At 27.1% G+C, this 22,263-nt stretch overlaps 1 protein-coding gene and 1 pseudogene across 1 annotated transcript; one reads left to right on the top strand and one right to left on the bottom strand.

Moving 5' to 3' along the window:
* Nucleotides 1–7,723: 7,723 nt before the first annotated feature.
* On the bottom strand, nt 7,724–19,160 carry LOC132920604 (small subunit processome component 20 homolog). Its single transcript, XM_060983110.1, has 31 exons — nt 18,996–19,160; nt 18,558–18,844; nt 18,120–18,453; nt 17,831–18,049; nt 17,487–17,768; nt 17,184–17,428; nt 16,146–16,999; nt 15,927–16,086; nt 15,692–15,841; nt 15,432–15,608; nt 15,204–15,329; nt 14,916–15,082; nt 14,416–14,857; nt 14,068–14,285; nt 13,615–13,996; nt 13,305–13,491; nt 13,023–13,220; nt 12,811–12,944; nt 12,546–12,684; nt 11,572–12,462; nt 11,230–11,397; nt 10,935–11,160; nt 10,682–10,875; nt 10,423–10,593; nt 9,926–10,330; nt 9,673–9,855; nt 9,314–9,605; nt 8,998–9,242; nt 8,758–8,916; nt 8,374–8,643; nt 7,724–7,915 (listed from the first exon to the last, which is right to left on the bottom strand). Exons 1-31 carry the CDS (start codon nt 19,032–19,034, stop codon nt 7,766–7,768), a joined length of 8,094 nt encoding a protein of 2,697 aa, XP_060839093.1. The 5' UTR covers nt 19,035–19,160; the 3' UTR covers nt 7,724–7,765.
* Nucleotides 19,161–20,853: 1,693 nt separating this feature from the next.
* On the top strand, nt 20,854–21,243 carry LOC132932450 (uncharacterized; annotated as a pseudogene).
* Nucleotides 21,244–22,263: the final 1,020 nt, after the last annotated feature.

Raw genomic sequence — 22,263 nt, forward strand, 5'->3', positions numbered from 1 at the left:
TAACATATAATTACCTATTATAAGTAAGTTCTTCTATTAAATTAATAAAATATATACATTTAAATTGCTTATGTTTTTTTGACAAAAGGGGCGGACAATTTAAAAATATTTCAGCCTAGCCTCATACAAATGTCTAGTTTCGCATAAAGTGATAAAGGTATACTAAAGTTTTGCCTACGATTATAGATAATATAGATAATAATAACATAATATTAATATTTATAATCAATGATAATATCATATACCGTGAATTCAGTTTAACGTCACAATATTGATACAAGTTATTTTGTTTTTGAATCTGGTAAATACTATAAATCATATTTTTTTATATTTATTGTTATACTTCAAAAATTAATTTAAAAAAACACGTTATACAAATTTTCGAAGAAAAAAAATACGGCAAAGAAAATAACAGGTCTATTTTGCACTTGAATTAAATGAAACCCATAAAAACCCTTAAAAATCTGAAGATTCAAACCCATACCTACCTAATTATTTTTATTTTCAAAACACTTGAATTAATTAAAACTCATCTCATAAACATGCATTCCAACACAAAACTTTTACAACTTTTAATTTATTATAAAAATAGCACGTGATATGTATTTTATTCAATTGTATGCCTTGTTATACCAACTCTGTTTATGTTAAAAAACGTAATCGGCAGCGACCAGTTTTCGTCAGACGTTAATCAGACAACACCCGTTTTGCCGTTTGTCTATCGCTATTCGATACCGTCCTACCGAATCAACGATTTGTAAGTCTACCATGCATAGTGAAGCGACGCGCCGACTACGTTTCTTAACTTGAACAGAATATAGTTTTTGATACCTGATAATTATTTACTAGCATAAAAACAATCTTTTAGATTTAAAGAAACTGATTTTTCAATCTATAATAGATAACATTGTGAATGCAAATTTGTTAATTGTTATAACAATAATCATAAAATATTTTTCTATTAGAATTAACAATTAATATTCTAAGAGTAAAAGACAAAAAACGTGTAGGTACTTACTTTTCATATTATTAATTCTTTGGGAGTACTATTAAGCATAGCGATTACGACCCGAATATTAGTTTACATTTTGCATTCGTATGTTTGAAATTTAAATAAATAACTCTGGTGCAAAGAGCAAAGCCCTGGAAAAGAAACTATATCAATTATTTTCTCTATAATACTGTATGATATTACTCTTGAGCATTATTTAAATGATATTTATTTTATGTTCGTAATTCAGTCCCAGGCCGGCGCTAAACACTGTTTTCCGTAGAATTCAAAATTCATCGTTTTGTATTGGAGTACACAGCTATACTGCCTATACTTACACGACGGAATGATACGCGGCGGAAAACGCCGAAATAATAAAAACCGCAAACTCCTGATTTTACGTCGTCTTAAATTATAAGGGTCTGTACCGGTGACTGGAAACGCTGTGTATAGACCGGATCTAAAACTGCATTATACTTACCTATAAATTATGTTATGGTAAAATAACTAAAAACCGCTCTGGTCTTAATTACTTATTTAAAGCGATAAAAGTGATTTAATTGTCCCTTAATGTATAAGTGTAGGTAATACTGTAATAGGTAATTAATATAGTGATTGTAATAAAATAGGGAATTTTAACAAAACGTATGATTTGATTTAGATTTTAATATTCTAATAAATGTTTGATTCCAGGGACCAGTAATATTATAATGTGTGATGTTATTATATTGTATTATCTGTCGGGCACGCACATAAACTTGGTAATATTATTTATTACCGAACGTTACTTTGAACCAAGTAATATTACGGTAAACCCTTATAAGCTAATGAATTCATTATTATTTAATATCGTGTGCTTTTAACATATATATAGTGACGCCCGATATGAATAGCTTATTGTTGCTCATGTTACAAAATAAATAATAAAACGATATAGTAATAATATTAATAAAAAAAAAGGTTTTTAATCTTTTATTATTTTAAATAGTCACAACATTTTCGTACATATCATATTTTTGTTGTTTTTGTGCTTCTCGTAGCTTCTTTCGTATTGTAATACGGGTAAATATCATCCATATCAACTATCAAGTTTGTCCATTACAAATATTTGTATAAATTGTTGTGTTTTTGTGGTGGCCCAGATGGACACAAATACAGAAATATACACCTAGTGGCTGGTAACATAATCCTTAAATAATCATATTTCATACGAATCGAAATATAATATTTAGTGATATATTGATTTAATTTACGTATTAATAATAGACCAGGTCCGTTGAAATGTCTTCAGTTTTACATAATTTAATGTTGTTGCAAAACAAGTTCAAATTTGAATTATTAGGTACCTATAACATTTAAAGTTTTTTTTCTATTAAATGACACATATTTTTAAATGTTATTATTATGTTTCTAATCAAAATATTTTTGATTATTTATGATATTTGTTACCTATATTATATAAAAATAAATGTCGAACGGGTAGTTAATCATATTAATTATACATATGATTATTATAGTTATTTAAAATGTGAATGGGAAGATATGTTTAAACTGGCACATGCATATTCACCCCGTATAATGTTGGTCCATTTCTCTTTAAAATTATACTTACTGTCTACATTCATTATAGCTTATCAGCACCGAAATATGAAAATATTATTCCATCTGAAGTCATTGAGCCAACGAACCATCAGTAGTATATAATAAAAATATATTTATATATTTTTTAAACTTATTAGGTATCTAGGAATTATATTCGAAAAACGTCTTACCTCAATACCTGGTCTTCACTCAATAGACATATCAGCTTCTGCCATCATTCCACAGATATTATATATTATTAATTATTAAATTTATATAGGTTATAGGTATGTACCTGTAAACAATTACATTTATAAAATTAGAACTGCTGCAGAAAACACTTTTTCTATAATCTATTATACAAATCATCTAAATTCACCATTCAAACTAAACTAAATATTTACAAGTTTCTCACCAAGCCCTATGGATATATTGTATCTAAATAAAATATATAAGATTCCATCAAAAAACCCAAATATTCTAGTTTTTTTTTTTATTTATTTAAAATAATTTACAATCTAAACAAATATACAATATAATAATTGTATATTAATGTATAATAAGCAAATTTGATTGTGAATATAATAGTTATTGACAGGAAATTAACATATTTTATGATCTCATCCGACCTGGTACTTTTTAGCCTTTCAAGTACTTATTATTGTGATTTTTTTTTTTTATTTTATTTTAGGTCTCTTGGACTCTAGGTCTAGGCCACTGTTTTTTGAGTCTTCTACGTACATTAACAGGAAGTGTGGTGGAAGATAGTTGTTTTATTAATGAGTTATTGTGAGAGTTTAATTACTTTAATTTAGTATGAAATCTAAATTAATATAATTTTGCTAATTGATTAAGGGTAGGAATTATTAGGTTTTTGTGAAGCAACAAGGAGAAGATATTAACTATCGAGGCAGATGGATTGAAATGTCTAAAGCATTTTGGTATTAGATGGCTTTGCAGTGCCGCATAACGGCCATAACTGAATACCGTATGTCCAAACTGGTCGAATTATTGACTTCTATATAGTATATGGTAAGTTTATTGGATAGGGAAAGTTTGGATTTCAAGTGTGGTATTAGGAGAACATTTTAGTAAAAACCATGTTTAATCACAAACGCCCTTGATTATATCATTATAACGACATAAAGTCATGGCAGTTTACCAATTGCGCCTAAAATTACTTTTTTATATACCAATTACGCTCAAAATATTTTACAATACCTAAGAAAAATGTATTAGTTTATTATAATTATTATAAAATAAATTAACACATTAACCGATTTTTTTGTGTGTATTAATAATAATAATAATATAATATAAATACATAATTTTTTTTTCGCATTTTACAAGTTATTTTTTGATCACCAATTATTCAAAATTAAAAACCAGGTAGGTACTTTACACCACACTTGGTTTCATAAAATTCATGATACTGTTATAAAATATATTATATCCAGTTATTTTAACCTCTAATCGATTGATCAATAAATAAGTAGGTAGTATGTGTTATACAAGCTTAATTGGTATACTTATCCTAAAATATAAGGAGTGCAATTGGTACGCCTCTACTGACCCTAAACGAAAATGTTATGTTATAGACGCAATATTAGTCCATACCCAAAGTCATAAACCATATTATCTATTCTAATCTCTATATTATGTAAACGATAAAAGGAGCACGGTCATGGCCCATGGGTTGTCCATTTATATCATCACTGACATCCCTCACTAAATAACGGAAATCCGCTTATAGACTATAGTTACCTATTTTAGCAGCAAGAACTATGCCTATGTTTAAGAATTCTACCCGTCATCTCAAAAGAAGATGGATTATTGTACAGTTTTATAGAATAAAGTGTTACTAATGAGTGACTTTTTTCAAGTACGTATATATTCTAGTAAACATTTTATAACTACTATATTTTTATAAGCTATTGGCGCTACTGCACAAAAAAATAATGTACATATCATAAATAGCAATTAAAAAAAATATGAAGACGTCATTGATGAGAGTCTAAGACTAAAAATTAAAGTTAAATGTTGTAAAATATAACTTATATACGAGTATTTTAACTATTAGGACTTTATATCATAATATGTATGTATAAAATATAATATAAGTAATGAAATAACAAATAATATTTAAATACCTACCTAGTACTTCATATTATTAATAATTAACTATGTTAAATAATAATAATAATAATAATACATATAGCGGAACTCGCGTCGTATGCTATCTACCTGAACTTTGATCGCGTTATATGTTATCTACCTTTCGGTTGATATCTACTTAATACTTTGTACGGAGACTAATATTGCAGGTGTAACCGTATAATTATAAACATCAATAATACACTCTACAGTCTACACTTTACACATATCATAGCTAGTAGACATATGACTTTTGTAAAAGTGGTGTATGCTTAAATTATTTTCAAATTAAATTATTTTATTAAATTATTTATGTAATTATTTTTTGTTAAATCAAAATGGAACATTTTATTGACTTTTATAGACATGTTATTTACAATGATGAATCTTGCACCAATTTTTTAAAACAATGTGGTGTCTTACCCACTGCTAAAGTATGCCAAAAAGTTAATTCAAAATAAAATATGGCATAAAAACACGTGGTGCCACTAACTTATTGGAACGGCAGTTGATGGAAGAGTGGTGACGTTCACTCAATGCATCAAAGAATCTTTTTGACCAGTTTTTTGAAGACATGAAAAAGAGTTCTTTAATGTAATTAATGTCTAGATGCACAGACGACACCAACAATCTACAAATTGCGGGGTGGAAAATTGTAGATAACATACAACGCCAACACACAATTTTGGTAGATACATTTTTCATGTAGATAGCATACGACGCGAGTTCCCATATAGCTTCGAGTATAAATTAAAACTATAGTTACTAGTTAGGTAGGTATACTATATAAATATATTTATACCGATTCAATCGTAATAAATTATAATTTATAAGTATTATATTTTGTTTTAGCAAAAATTTTTAAGTCTCTCAAGTACCTAAGTAGCCTGTATATATAATTTTGTGTTTATAATACTATTACAATTTAAAGTAACTTGGATGGGATAAATAAAGGCAGTCCCCTCATATCTTTGAGCTTTAGATAAATAAATATACCCTCCCCCAGAAAATGTCTAAATAAACCACTGGATGAATATACCTATAAAACATACATACCTAAACTAACATCATATACGATTAATGTTATATTATATAGTACGTTTTTCAGCGTGTTTTGTTCAAAGGAATTTTTTCTTCGATTGCTTTCCATGTGATTGCTGTTTTCAACAAAATTGTAAAAAATTATTACCTATGTAGAGTAATAAATAATAATAGTCTTTTTATATTTATAAAATATGTATACAACTGAATTACATTAAACTCATTCAAGTATAAATGTTCGTGAGCTGTTGACAAATAAATAATAATTGTCACAATATATCCATTATATTACTATATTAGTTTAAAATATTAGAAAACAAAGTATGAAAATAGGTATTTTTAAGTTTTATAACTTTTTCATTAAAGAAACTTAAGTAAACAAGTAATATTCGATAAAAAAAAATCGCGGTTCATTAGATTTTATAAAGTTTTGACTATGAGTGCAAATGTTTCGAAAATTTCCAATCATAAAAATATCTACACAGATATATAATAATTATTGATTATAGTAGGTACTTAAAAGTTAAAATTGAATATTATTCACGAATAACAAAAATTAATCCTACCTATTCTACTATTTATTGTATATAGGTATATATAATATCCATTTTAATATAATATTATAAACTAAAAGAAACATTTTATAAGATATTTTTATCTAGATAACTCAATTTTTCTAATAAAATAACCTAAAAGAGTGGCTTAAAATTAAAAATAACAGTTCGCTGCAGAATTGTTAAAAATAAAACTAAAATATTTTAAATGTTTCTGTCTTTGTCTAGTATCTACACACGAATGCGGACATAGAAATTTAGACGTGTTTTTTGCCAAATGTACTGATTGATCTAGTGAAATAATACATTTAAAAACAGATTTTAATTTGTTGTTAAATCTACTTGACATCAACTTTTCAACATTTCTAATTTTCACTTTAAAAAGGAAAAATTATATTAAAAAAAATAGAAATAAAAAGAATGTGGGAAAATCGATCTCAAGTAGATTTAACAACATAGGTATTCAAATCTGTTTCCACATTTCTTATCGCTTCACTAGATAAATCGTTACCTACGTTTGGCAAAAAATACGTCTATATATTTCTATGTTCCGCGTGTGATAGACAAAGACAGAAACGGTCGGTATCGAATCTCCTTAGCATAATGCTGAAAATAGAAGGATATGAGAAAATAATTGTCATGTACCACAACAGACAGGACTACAGGAGATTCATTATAAACAAACCTACTATCGAACAAAATTATTATTAACTTCCTAAAATAAATTAAATTTTATAACTTAATTTAATTTAAGCATATTAAACTGTAAATAGTAGGAAACAACTGTAAAATTTTTTAAGTTATGTCCATAAAGATGCTGAGATGTTATTTGGATCATTACGAAAAAAAATAAAAATATACTTCAACACATTGACTAATAATCGACAATTGGCATGGGTGTGTTTTCTTAAGGAGTCATGTTCTATCTTCAATATCATTCTAAAGTGATACGAATTATTATTTTTTACTTATTATGTGGTAATAATGTAATATATGATGAATTTTTTTTTATATATATATATATAAAATAATCCATTTAAGACCAATAGGCAATAATATATTATTTGAACCAAAACATTCTCCTAAAGCCATCATTAAAAAATATTTATTACTAATTAAATAACATTTACTGATGATAGACCGCAATAGATAATAACAAGGTGTGACCACCGATGACAAAAATGTCTTTAATACTATACGGTCCCAGCAGTTATCATATGAAGTGATTAATATCTCACCACTGATTGCCTTTTGTAATGAAAATACTTACTAATTCTGCAATGTTACATAAATTATAAATTATTCATACTAAAAAGTCTGCATATTTGTACTATAAAAAAGGTATTTGAGTATTTCTTATTTTGTTAATAAGTTCAAGGTTGGAAATTATAAAATTCATGAATTTGATGTTTACATTTTATTATACATAATAATAAATTTAAAATTAACAATACTCTTCTAAATCTAAATCTTTTTTTATCCGTGTTATAATTGTTTTTTGTTTGAGTTTCTCCATTTTTCTTTTTTTGTTTCCTTTCTTTTTAGCTTGTTTAGCAATCTTTCTCTTGGAAGCTAATTCAGGATCAGTAACAACCTAAAAAAATCAATTATTTTATAATCCAAAACATTTTTTATACATTGACATTGTATGGACATTTATATCAAATATAAATAAACAAATTGATAAATACAATGTATCAATCTTATAAAAAATATTTTTAAATTTACTTAATATAAAATAAACGAATAATAACTTAATTTGAATTATAAATAAAATAATTATTTTAAAAGGTAAACATAAGAGTATTAACATTTTCAAATATATAGTTATGTAGATATTTAAGTATTTTCAAGTAGGTATTTAAAATTCTTTCCAAAAATGTAATTTAAAAAGTATTCAAATACTATAAAAGCATTTAAATACATTTATACAAATATTTGACAAGACTGCTATACATGAATATAATATAATATAATAAATATATTAGAAATATATGTGTTATACAGGTAGTATTAGAACAAAGATAGATTTTAATTGTAACCATAACTCACTTGGAGTAAAGATGCCTTCTTTCTTAATGCTCTTCTAGCATTAAGATTTCGTTGAATAATAGAACAATTCTCATTATATGTTTCAGGTCCACATTTTTTCTTAACAATAATCGATGCAGATTTAGCAATTCGTCTATTATCTATGCTAGCATCATCAGTGGTTGAAAGCTCACGAATCAGTGGTTTTAAAATTATTTTTAATACTGAAATCAACTTGGAGCGTTCTAACCGAGCAGACAAGGCACCATAGTATTTAAAAACTGTTTTTCTCTAAACCATATAATACAAAAATATTAAATTTAATAATAAAAGGTAATTTAAATATATTGTAAAATAATACATTTCATACAAATTTATAAACTATATGAAGAAAATAATAATTACCACAGTGTTATGTTGGGGGTATTTTGACACTTCTATATAAACAAGTTTATTTAAATTTTTTAATAACCATCCTAAAGATAGTTCATTTTTATCATCTTTTACTTTCTTGGACTGTACAAGTTTTAAGATATCTGATAAATATAAAAGATTTTCCATTGTCTGAAAAATAAACATAATAGTTAAAATATTGAAACTATTAATCATAATATTTTTTTGTAAGTTAGAAATTAAAATATTTACATCTTTTAATATGTCTTCTAGTATTTCATGTCCTGGAATAATTTGATCAACAAGATCTAAACATAGACTCTTTACACTCTGCCGAGCATTTGAATACAGGAATCTCTTTTCTTCTTTATCAATTTTTTTCGACGCACACAGTGCAACTGCCTTAGTGTCTACTGATGATAAATATTTCTTTAAAAATTGAAGAGCTCCTAGTCTTACCCATTCATGGTCGTCTCGTAATAATTCTTGACATGACGCTAAAATACATTAATACATTAAACATCAAAATTTATTATTTTATATTTAATATAATTAAATATTGACTAACTTGCTATATTTATGATATGTTCATTTAAATATGATTTAGTAAATATACTAGGACAAGTGCTAGCAATATTTACACAAGTTTGGAGGCATTGAAATAATAGGTGATCCAAATCTTGGTCATTTTCAACAGGTGTGTGAATTCGAACAAAACGACCAGGTCCATCCAAAATAACAGTACGTTTTAAATATTTGCATAAAAGTGGCAAAGTTATTTTTACTCTATTATTGAATTCTTCACCTTCAGCATTAACAAATAAACTAATTAACTGAGCACCTAACTGTCTATGAATAATCTATAAACAAAATACCAAGATTTTTTAAAATGTATGTTGTAAATTAATTTATGTTTTTAGTCATTACTTTAGCTCCTTGTAACCAAGTCAGCGTTATTTCATATAATGTAGATATAATATTTTTGGTCAATTTTCCCAACATAATTGTAATTGCTTCTGCTGCACTTTTACGACATGATGCTACACTGTCATTAACCATTTGTGCACCAAGTGATATAAACATGGCCGAACTATGATTTCTTAGTACATCCTAAAATTGACAAAACATTTTAACTATAAAAATGTGTCCATAAATTACATGATAAATGCACTAAACTTACAGGTGGTAAGGTTTTAATTAGTGAAGTTATCATTTCCAAAGCAGATTCACGCCCATTTTGGACTTCATATTCTAATTGTGATAGGAAGAACTGAATATGCCCATTTAAAGCTTTTCCAATAGGATAATCCATCAAGTATTGATAAAATGTTTGACGTGCTTGAGTACGTACAGCATCACGTTCACAGGTAATACTAGCTTTTGCAACATGGGTCATGAGTTCTTTGAGTTCAGGGCAATTATGTTGACGGCTAAGTAATGCTTTGATGAGTGTAAATGTTGTAGTTACAGTGCAACCTCCGTCTTCAACAGTTGATAGTTCTTGCTCTGCATATAGAACAGATTGGCGTAACTGATCATCGTTAAGCCTGTGGTATTTAACTTCACGAATAAACGTCGAAAGTGTCTGAGAATTAAGCAAAAAACATACAAGCTCAAACAAGATACAAAAACAGAAATAATAGATATTCAAATATAAAATTTAAAAAAATTGTTTACCTTAAATGCTGACATAACAAGTTCAGCATTGTCTCCAGTACAATTTTGACCGGTTGCATATTTGTGTATGATCTCAAATAAACTTTCTGAAATTGTTTTAATGTTTTCCTTCACAGATGGTAAATCTCGTTTTAAGAGCCAGGTCATGCATTGAAGAGATAATGTAATGAGCTAATTTTGTAAATAAATTTATTAAAAAACAAAAATTGTAATTGAAATATTGAATGCTATGTTAGCAATTTATGCAATTGTAATATACCTTTATGTGTTGAGATTTAAGTGAATCCATTACTAATGAAACAAATGGATCAACAAAAGATGAAAAGGCAGCACTTTTCAGCATTTCACGCTTCAACATAAATTGGAATAAACTTAAGCCAAATTGAACGAGTTCGTGCGCATTTGTACGGGCACACACTGTTCTATCAAATGGTATAGAAGTACGTTGTGGTTCTAAAATCAGAACATAATTATGAATTTGTTATTCAATTAAATAATAACAAAATTATTACCCTGAGGAATAATAAACGAATCTGGTTTCTTGAGAACTTCTTTTTTTTTTACTTCTTGTTTGGAATTTTCATTTAATGCTGGAATACTTTGAGATACTGTACCATAAGCAAATTCTAATAAACATTCAGTCTTAATAAATTTATTATCAACTAATCCAGTGACAATGTGCCGTAAACTTTCATTACATTTTCTGATATTTTTAAATGATAACGTTGAAAACAAAACCTAAATATTAAAAAAAGAAATTGAAATTGACAGAAACTTAAAATTAAAACTATTATTATTAGTACGCACTTCTTTAAATGGCATAATTATATTAATCAAACTTTTTTCCGTCACAAATTCTGCTGCAATATGTAAAGTGTTATAACTCTTGTTACCTCTAGCTTCAACAGTTTTTCCTGCAATTTTTGTTACTTCTTTTTCATCAGAACTTGAACCAAATAAATCTACCTTGACAACCTGCAGTTAAGTATTATAGTTAAAAATTGTAATAGAATACAAAATTGTAAATTTAAGATCATCAGTAATTAATAAGTGCATAATAAATACATAATGCATTTAAAGTATGTTTATTAATTTTATTGTTTTCTCAGTGATATAATGTATTATGTAAAAATTGTGTATTTTATTTACCTCTAAAATATATGGCAGACAATTATCCATATCGCCTTTTTCAAAACGTTCACTTAATGATACAAAAATTGCATGGATTGTATAAATGAGAACATGAACTTGGAAACCTTGAGTTAATAAAGCAGTCATTTCGTTCAAAAGCATGCTCATATAACTTGTACCGAGTGTTACCATAATGTTTTGTAATGTTTCACGGGTCACACGTCTTACACTCTCTAAACGAGACTTCAAAAATGTACACAGTTTCATGAAGACACCTTGTAAATTTTCTTCTAGCATAATTTTTGGTAACTTTTTTAATAGTTTAACAACAGCCAGTGCAACTGGAATTTTCAGCATTTCCATTTCTTCTTTATCATATTCAGCTTGTTTTCTATTAATTTTATGACTACGATCAGATTCTGAATATTGCGCTAGGTTTTTATTGAGCTGAGGCAATAATCCTACAGAAATTGCTTTAGTAATTTTTATTGCTGTTGATGGACATAAAACATGAATTTTTTCTAAAATCAATTCATTATTCTCATTATTTTCATTTTTCTCATCATTGTCATCATCATTCTCATTGTCATCATCACCAACAACATCATTGTCATCATCTACTTCCATTTCATTTTCGACTTTATCAAGATTTTCATTTTCGGTTTCATTATTCTGTGTTGCATGCTGAGACGTGTCTTTGATCTTTTTTACTGGTGTCAAATTCTGTATAACTATAGATTCTCTTTCAGCTGTTCGAGATAAATCAAAATGAAATGAGTCTAATATTCCTGACACAATGCGCACCGTTTGCTTTTGAAAATCAATTGACTGACGCATTTTATTTAAGTAAAGTTTCAGCAAAGTTTCATATTGTTGCCACGGTAGTATGCGACTCATTGTAGTAACAGCCTATAAAATTATTATAATTAAAACGTATATTCAAAGTGAAGGTATTTTTAGTTTAAGCTATGTAATGTATCTATCAATCTTACATCAATAGCAGCATCAACAAGACTGTTTTTAGCAGAGTATTTTTGAGAGCATAAAAATTGATTGGCCAATGGCAAAAGGTAATGCACGATTGTTTTAGGTCTTGGACAATGATAACTCTTTTTCATGATTTCACAGAATCTAAATAATAATTAATGATCATAAATATCACCAAATAAAATAATATTATTTGTATAAATACTGTTAAATATATTTAAAACAAAATGATATATTCGTATGTATAAAATATAAATTAAATTTACTTACCTATGTAAAGCCTTCACTTTTCGATAAGTTTGTAAATGTTGAATATTCTCAAAGAAATCACCTTCCAAATCAGTTTCATTAGACAAAGGTTGTAAATCATTAAATACAAAATGAACATGGGCACATTTTCTTGACTAATAAAAAAAAAATAGTAGATATAAATTTATAAAAATTATAAACAATAGACATTATTAAGTATATTATGAACAAACCAAATGTCCTAATAGTGAAATTGATTCATACTGAACCAATTCTTTAGATCCTTGAATCCCATTGCGTATTGACGGCAATAAAACAGAATCAAGAATAAATGTTCGCTCAGGGGACTGTTTTGCATATTTTAAGCAAAGATAACAACTAATATTTTTTAAACATGTACTTGCAGTATCTCTAAGGCCGATATCATTGACCTACAAATAATATTAATTTAATTATGTATCTAAGTAATTTCAAAATATGATTAGTTCTTGAAGATATTATTATTTGTTACTCACGTTGTTGAAGATATAAAAACAATTATAAATCACAAATGCACCAAATTCAACAGATATATCATTATTATCCAACAAAACTTTAATTTTTTTTAACGCATTCATTCTACAGTCAAAATCTGGTTGATCCAAATGCCGCTTATCCCAAGCATTTAAATCATTTAGTATATCACAATGTATTTTACTATTCCTATTAAATAAAATATTCTATTTAAATATAACGAATTTAGGTACTATTGTGCAAATGAAGTACTGCACTTATATAAATATCAATGAACTAATTTTTTTTCCTTAAGACAATCAAATTACTTACGGACTCTTCTTAGCAATGATTTTAGTGAATTCAAGTAACATATTTCTACTGTGTTGCCCAACAACAGTACCATAAAGTGTGGCTAACTGTCTAGGCAATGATCCAACATCATCAACATTTGCTACCAAACAGTTTACAGTAGCAAATAATGGAGCAATAGCCATGTCATCACTGGTGGCTTTTTTTAATAAGACTGGAAACAATAAAGACAGTAAATTTGAACTGGATTGTTGATCTCGCACTAGTTCAGAAGCTCTAGTCAATATGGACATTTCGATTGATGCAAGGCCAACACCTCTTTTTTTTGACAATTCGTTGTACAAATATTTAAGAATAGTCGGAAGGTAGTTATACAATAAACGAGAACCAACATTTAAAACATCTGTCAACAATAAATTTAAAATTTACATAAATATATAAAGTGTGTGTATTTTTTTAAGATTTAGATGTTACCTTCATACTCTAAGGGCAATGAAGGAAGAGGTATATCAAGAGCTGGAACATCAACATCCATAGCATCATTATAAGTTCCGTCAAAAGTTAATAGTCTATCGATAACTTCAAGAATTATTTTTTTTACTCCACCATGAGTTTTGTCTGATATTAATATATCTATTAAAATTTCTATTGGCGTTAAATTATTTATAGGATACCCCAATAAACAATAGTATCTGAAAACAACCCATTAAATATAGTTTTTAAAATTTTAATAATAATTTTTATAAAGTAATCTAATCATAAAATTTATAAATAAAAATAATCTTATGATTTCATTGTATATGGTGCAATATTAATAATTACCTAGGTATTTGGCTCCAAACCACTAACAATTTCATTAAAGGAGTAGGATGTTGCAAACATTCAACTGGCATTTTACTCAATGATGGTTCAATGAACACTTCAAATACTGAGTCCAAAAAACTTTTATTCCATGAGAAATTTTCAAAATGTTGAAAAAATGTTGTTAAAGTTTCAACTGTTGTAACTCGAACTTTAGATATTGTGCTGAAGTAACCAGAATGTACAGAAGAACGATGCATCAACATGGCTTTTATATTAGCACCAACACACAACAAAACTCTCAGCATGTAATAAAGACCATCCGTGCCTGATAAAGCGCCACATTGCTTTAATATAACAGCACACATGTTAACTGAAGATAGTAGGCGTCTAGGTGGAAGGACATGTTCCAAATCAAGAGTATTCACTATATGACGAGTCATTTCTAAGGGACATTCTGAAACTAAAAAAAATAAATAGTTTATAAAAAAGTTCAATTAAATATTATTTGATAATCTTACATTGAATTTGACAGTAGAGCACCCTGAATACCATTTGCATGAAAACAATGAGTTCACGCTCTTCACAACCCACAAGAAAACGCATAATAGCAGTTCGTCGATTTTGTCCAGAACACTTGCTACCTGATTTAGGACCACCTCCACCCAACAATTTACCATAAATCATTCTAAAATAAAATATAAATAAATATTTATAAAATAATAATGTTCTAACAAATAAAAAACGTATCATTTAAAAAAAAAAAAAATGTATAAAATATTTATTTTAACTATAATATTACTATTTACCTCATTATAAGGGGCATTAATAGTGGTCGATGCTCTGATAATATTGCTTCACTTTCTGAGTCTACTCTAAACATAACTAATTCAGCCTTAAATGATTTTTCATTGATTAATTTATATAGGTTTTCCCTGAAAAACAAAATTATTAATATAAATTTGATATACATAAAAACAATTTGTACTTTGTACAACAATAAATATTAAAATAAAGTTTTTCTCAAGTTGTCTTACTTGTAAGGAGTAACATGCTTTTGTTTATATGTTAATAAACAATCAAAAGCGGCTTTTTGTATCTCAGCATTTTTATTTGAAAGAAGACTTAAATAAACATCAAATACTTCAGACTCATTATAAATGCCTTTTGGATTACGAATGGTTGACATTAATTTTAAATGAGATAATAATAATCTAAAAAATAGATACATAAATAAATTATACAATATTATCAAACTTTCTACACAATTATTAAAGGATCTGAAAATAAATAATACTTGGTGAGAGATTTATTTGAATTGATAGGTTCTTCAGAACTGGTTTCATTTAAATTATCCTCAATATCAGTTTCAAGATTGTTTTCATCTAAATTTTGTTTTATATTCCAACTATTAGCTAATTCTGAATTACTTTGCATGTACTCAGACCTAAATTAATGAACTTTATTAATTACTTATTATTTTTAAAATAATTTAACAACTTAAAACAAAATATATATATTTAACAATTTACCTAATAAAATTTAGAAAATGTATTACAATATCTTTATTTTTTGATTCTATTAGGTCTCCGAAATCTACCATACTGTTCCATAGTAAAATTCTGTAATTATTTATATCTACACGCTCTGTAGTATTATTCAACTTTTTATAACGTTCAGAAATAAAGTCACCTAAAAAATTGATAACTGTAAAATTGGAACCAAAAACAATATTTAATAATAAATGTTACTCGTAAATTCTTCTTTTGGTTCGGCAGGCTTTATAACATAATTATCATGTCTGACACTCAACTCAAGTTGTTTTTCATATACAGACCAAAATGTCTTTGATGCTTTAGCATGTGATACTATTAACTTGACAACTGGATCCCATATTGGTCTGAAATTGATGTGTAGATTGCCTAAAAGGAATTTTACAGCAATTTCTGATGCATCTTTGACTGTTTTATATGTATTTAAAAACGTATCATTATTATCCAAATGTTGAATACGTAAAAGACGTGCACGATATTCATTTAATGATATTGGTACAATTTCAACTGATTCTAATAATTTGAATAGGCTATTTCTTTCCATGAGATGTGTATGTGTAGGTGAATTTATTAATACTAATATTTTACAACTTGTAAGACGTACTTGATGATATGGCGATGATAGTAAATCAATAAGTTTATTTTCTAATTCTTTGATGTAATTATCACTATTTTGAATTTGTAAATTTAAAATCAAAACATGAATTATTTCCAAAACTAAAGCACAGCACCCATATTTATTATTTAGAAGTAAATTTAGTTTAGGTATTAATTCATGTAAATCAAACCAATCATTAAAATTTTCTTTTAGTCTCATAATTGTTTCAATAATGTTGAGAAAAGAGAAAAGATTTATGACATCGGCATTTTCCAATTCTTTTGTTGTTAATTCAAACAATTTTTTTAAAATTGTTGTCGAAGTTTTTTCATTGTGACAAAAATGTTGCAGTAAAATCAAATAACATGGAACATCATCAGCATCACAATTGCTTATTTGAATATTTTCTAAATATTTGAGAATGTAGTTTCCAATTATTTCACTGGCATTATGCCTGAAAAAAAAAATAAGCATTAAATTATTATCACAATTAATTTAATTAATATAATAATATAACTATCAGATTAAATTTTTATTAAACCTTAAAAATTAATAAAACTGCCTAACTCAATAAGATAAAAATATAATTAAATATCTCAATCGGAGAAGATAACATCTTATAATAAATTATGTCTTACCTTCCATAAAGTGTATTTTTGTAATTAATCCTCCATTTGTCATAACTATAGGATCTGAGTGGAGAATTATCATTTAGGTATCTAGATAAGCAAATAACTATAGATTTGGGAATTTCTTGATTTGTATTAATAAGTTCAGCAACAAAATTTAAAAATTTTTGAATAATTGAAAGCTCAAAGTTTATATAGGTATACATTTGCTCAGTAAATGCTACTAAAATGTTGATATTTTTTAAAGACATGACCTGGAAATTAAAATAAATAAATTTACTGAAACTTAAAATATTTATATATATTACTTACTTTTTCAATTAAAGTATTTGATTGATATGATGGTAGACCAATACTTGATAGGCAGAGTGTGCTTACAATAGAACTTAAAGTATGTAAATGATCCTCAGCTAACTGGGGTGCATAATTCAAATAATCAAGTACCCATTCGAATACTTCAGTCAAATTTTGAATGCATGATCCATTTTTATGAGCTATAAATCGATGACAAAGAATCAAAGCCTGATTTAAATTGTCAATTGTCTTTTCATTTTGATTGTTATTATAAATAGTCAAAAATTCAGATGTCGTTTTCTAAAATAAAACCATTCAATATTAAAGAAAAATAGAAAATCTATTTATTCAATATTTTATACCTTAAGTATTGTCCATATGGGTGTACTCTTCTTAGGTTCAATATGTCCAAGGATATTATCAAATAACATATTCAATACATCATTCAATAATTTATATGAAATATCTGTATCAGCAAGAGAATTTAAGTAAACTGGTAAAAATAAATCTGCACAAGTGTGTAAGCCACCAGCCATGCCTTTGATTACTTCAAAAAGAAGTTTCGAACAACCATAAATACTCTGAAATATATCAAATTATTTAAATACACATGTACAAATAATCTTAATTTTATTAAACAATATCTCTTACGTCTCGTTTATGTTTTAAGTTTTTGAGCACCATTTTCAAAAAAAATTTCTTGTCTTTTACTTTTCTGGCTACAAATGAAAAACTTTCTGCTGCAAAATCATTAACATAGGGTGGTTGGTCATCTCCAAGCAACAAAACAATGCACTCAAATACAGGTTTGATATCACGCACAATTAAACGCCATAAAAACTTAAATAAATAAGCTAAACACGTAAATGACCACTCTATTTGTTCAGCATCTTTTGTCCGTAATAGTTTTATACATAGTCTTAAAAATTCAGGGAAATATTCATAGAATTCTTGCCGTAAGTCTTGAGCAAATGCAACAACAAACCTTTAAAATAATAATACCGTATTATGATTACACCAAAAAGTAAAATGAGTAGGTGCACATATGAAATACAGCAATTATAAATAAGCATATGAGTTTAAACTTACTCTAGTGCAGCTTGAATTGAAAGCGGATCAGAATCTTCCATGTATTTAAATAAGACTTGTGATATTTCATGTTTTCTTGCCAAGAGTTGAGGCAAGCTTTCTAATTGTGATTGCTTTAAATTATTGCATAATTGATTATAACTCTCAGATCTGTTTAAATCATTCCATCGTTCAATAGCTTGAGAAAATCGAGTTTTTTGAGTGTCATCAAAATCTTCATTGCTATGCCCAACACGGTGGAACACATCAACATCAATTTCCGATATTCTCTCGCTGAATGGTTGAAACTAAAGGTCAGAACAAAATGTTTAATATTTAGCATAATATGGTTGAAATCACAAATAATATTAATAATATAAGTATTATTAAACAATGTTTTATTATTTACGGTAAATAAAACAATATATTGAACTCGTTATTACTGTTCGGTGCTCTTACCTTAAACCTATTATATTCTTTATGGCGATGAGGTTTCATCTTGCTAAAATTACGTTAAACACATAAAACTTAAAACTGTTAATGTCAAAAGAAAATTCACAATGGGTTTGAAAATTTGAAAATGGTAAACACAAGACACAACCACGAGCCACGAGGTCGCTTATCAACACCGCACGTCGTTAGTGATAAGCTGATAACGATTGATAACGAGTACTTCAAAAACCTCAGTCATGAAAACTATTATACCTATCTACTGGCTACTACCTACTTGTTATATTCTGTGCTACTACCACAGAACAATTGTATATATTTTAATCAATGCTATAATTATATTATTATAGTATTAGTAGTATTACTGTATTAGTAGTATTCAGTATTACCATTGACTATTAACCAACTTGTTAATAACTCAATGGTTATTAGTCTAGAGCGCAGATTTGTTTGTATGCATTTGCATATTTATTCTGGTTGATCGTATGATATGCTAAATGAACACAAGATTTGTTTCATGACATACCTATTGAAAAAATAAAACTTTTTTGTAGTATATATTTTTGCATATTTCGAAATTTTCCTATTTTAAGGACTTATTTTACAATTTTAATTGCATATTTAGATGTTTTTTTTTAGTTTTTTTTACAGTAGTATACAGATATACCAAGATGATGAAACTGATGAAAGTGACAAAAAAAAAAAAAATTAAGAAAAGTAGATAAGTATCTATAGTAAAGTTCCGTCATTTTTTAAATATATTGTATTAATTAAATGTGCAAAAAGTAATTTTTTTTTGCATATATTATTATATTAACATTTTAGTGCATACCTATATATTTTTTTGTATATTTAAGATTTTAAACACATATTTGGTTGGTTTTTAATGCATATATAAATCTGCACTCTGTCTCTAGCTATTACTAATATTGTTCTTTAAATAATTAATATTGATATCTCTAATCTCTCTCGTGGTGGACACGAATCACGATGTAGAATGTAGATAAATTTATTATATTCAATATTGATGTATTAATAATTTTATCTACATCCAGTACATCCTACCATAATAGAACATGAGTACATGAGTGTGAATATATTACCTATATCGCTTGACAATTATTATGAATTGCCATGACTATAATTAAGTGTAAATTAAAAAACAATAAATAATTATTTTGAAAGTCTCGTATGTTGGTATAAAATATGTATAAGAGTCAATCTAGCTATAATATTATAATAATTTCATTATAACTACCACAGTTAGTAGATTTGATTACAAAGATAACTTTAATTTAACAGCACCAATCAGCATCATTTTAAACAAAAAAATAGTAAAATTTACAAATGAATAACCACGTTATTTTATCTATTACAACTATATTTTAAGTAAGTAGATAATTATAAGACCAAAAAAAAAAAAAGTTATTTCATTATAATATTGAAGACGTTATTTTTATATACACACATAGAAACGGGATAGTTGTTTTAACTCTATACTATATTATGGTCTCGCAAGCATTATGTGTTATACATTATGTTGCATACTTAGACCTGACGAATACGAATTTCAATTAGATTGTGGTGGCTGATTAGCTTACGATTATACACATGACGATAATATTAAAAAAGTTGTTCGTCATCTTTGTTCATTAGCCTTAGTTCCGATTGAACAAATTGATAATTGTTGGACAGAAATTCATAGTGAAGCACCACAGTCAGAAAGTAAATATAACTTTTTACGTAATATTTTTAGAACTTAGCAACACTTAATTTTTTTAATATCATTATTTTATGTGTGCTAAAATTATTAAATTATTTTACCGAAACATACTTGGATCCAGATATTTGTCTATTTAATAGAAATATGTGGAATCATTTTAATACAGATGGAGCAAGGACCATAAACCACCTTGAAGGATGGCATGCAGCTCTTAATAAAGCTGTTGGTAGACAAAGCCAAATATTTTTATTTTAATCAAAGAGCTAAAAAACCAACAAATAAACTTCGAGCTTGACCTCATAGCACAAAAAAACTGCATTAGACCACAAAAGATGAAAACTAAATATAGAAAATTAGAAGAAAGGTTATCATTTGCAAAAGATAGGTAAAGCGTTTATGATATATAATAATTAATAATACATTTTTTTCTAACATTTTAAATTATATTTTAGGTTACAAAATGATACGATTTGTATTTTGGAATACTTGGATGCAATAATGTTTCATTTTCATTTAGAAAACAGAAGCTTATAATGTTGATTGTTAATTTATAGTATTATTAGTATTAATAGTTGACTTGAACAATGTTCGTGATTTATACAAATAATTTAAAGCAATAAAAATTAATATAGTTTAATTAGTAAGTATAATTCATCACAATACAGTGTGTCGGCAAATCAGGTGTCGGAAAAATGGTGTGTTGGCGAATTGATTTGTCAGCCAATCGGTATACGTCACAGGGCAACTCATATACTTATTACATTAAGGGATTGGGTCGCAAATCACCTGCAACGCCGTACACCGACGAGTAAAATAATTATTTATGCGTATTTGTTTATATATATCGGTATTTTAGTATTACTGTGTTAGTATTGATTTAAATTAGTATATTTTATAACAATTGGTTATAAATGTGTATATATTATATTTTATGTCGCGCCCGCAGTTGTTCATCATTGTCTACGTCTTACAATATGTATACATGACCGCTGCGGCTGACGGATAGGGCTCTGCAGTGAGGGTAGAACACGATTGAGAACGGTCCTTATCAGCCGTACCTTTTTTAATAGCACGATTGAGAACGTTCTTACCTGCTAACTTGCAACATTGCCACATTAATTAAAAATAAAAATAATAAAAATACAATATACAATATATATAAGATATCAATCACTATATTTTGGTTACAAAATAAACTTACCTGGAATCTATATTTTGTATAATATAACGTACGGATCGGCCGTGGCGTGTAAGACGCGTTCCGTTCAAATCAGACGAGGAAAAATAATTGGTTATTAAAATCAAATGCGTTATAATAATTATATTATTATTATTAACGGAATAACGACGTTTGCCCGCGGTAGCTGAGTGATATGCCTATGATGGTAGTATATTAATACGTCGACTGCAACAGCTTGGTACAGCAGGCTACTGACGTTTCGTAATTATAACGGCCGAAAGCGAACAGGAGCAGAACAGAACAAATCGTTTTCGAAATATTATTATATCTCACTACAATCAGTGTAATCTATTATAATATAGGTAAGTACCTAA

Source organism: Rhopalosiphum padi, chromosome 1 (assembly GCF_020882245.1).
Source record: "Rhopalosiphum padi isolate XX-2018 chromosome 1, ASM2088224v1, whole genome shotgun sequence".
Lineage (NCBI taxonomy): Eukaryota > Metazoa > Arthropoda > Insecta > Hemiptera > Aphididae > Rhopalosiphum > Rhopalosiphum padi.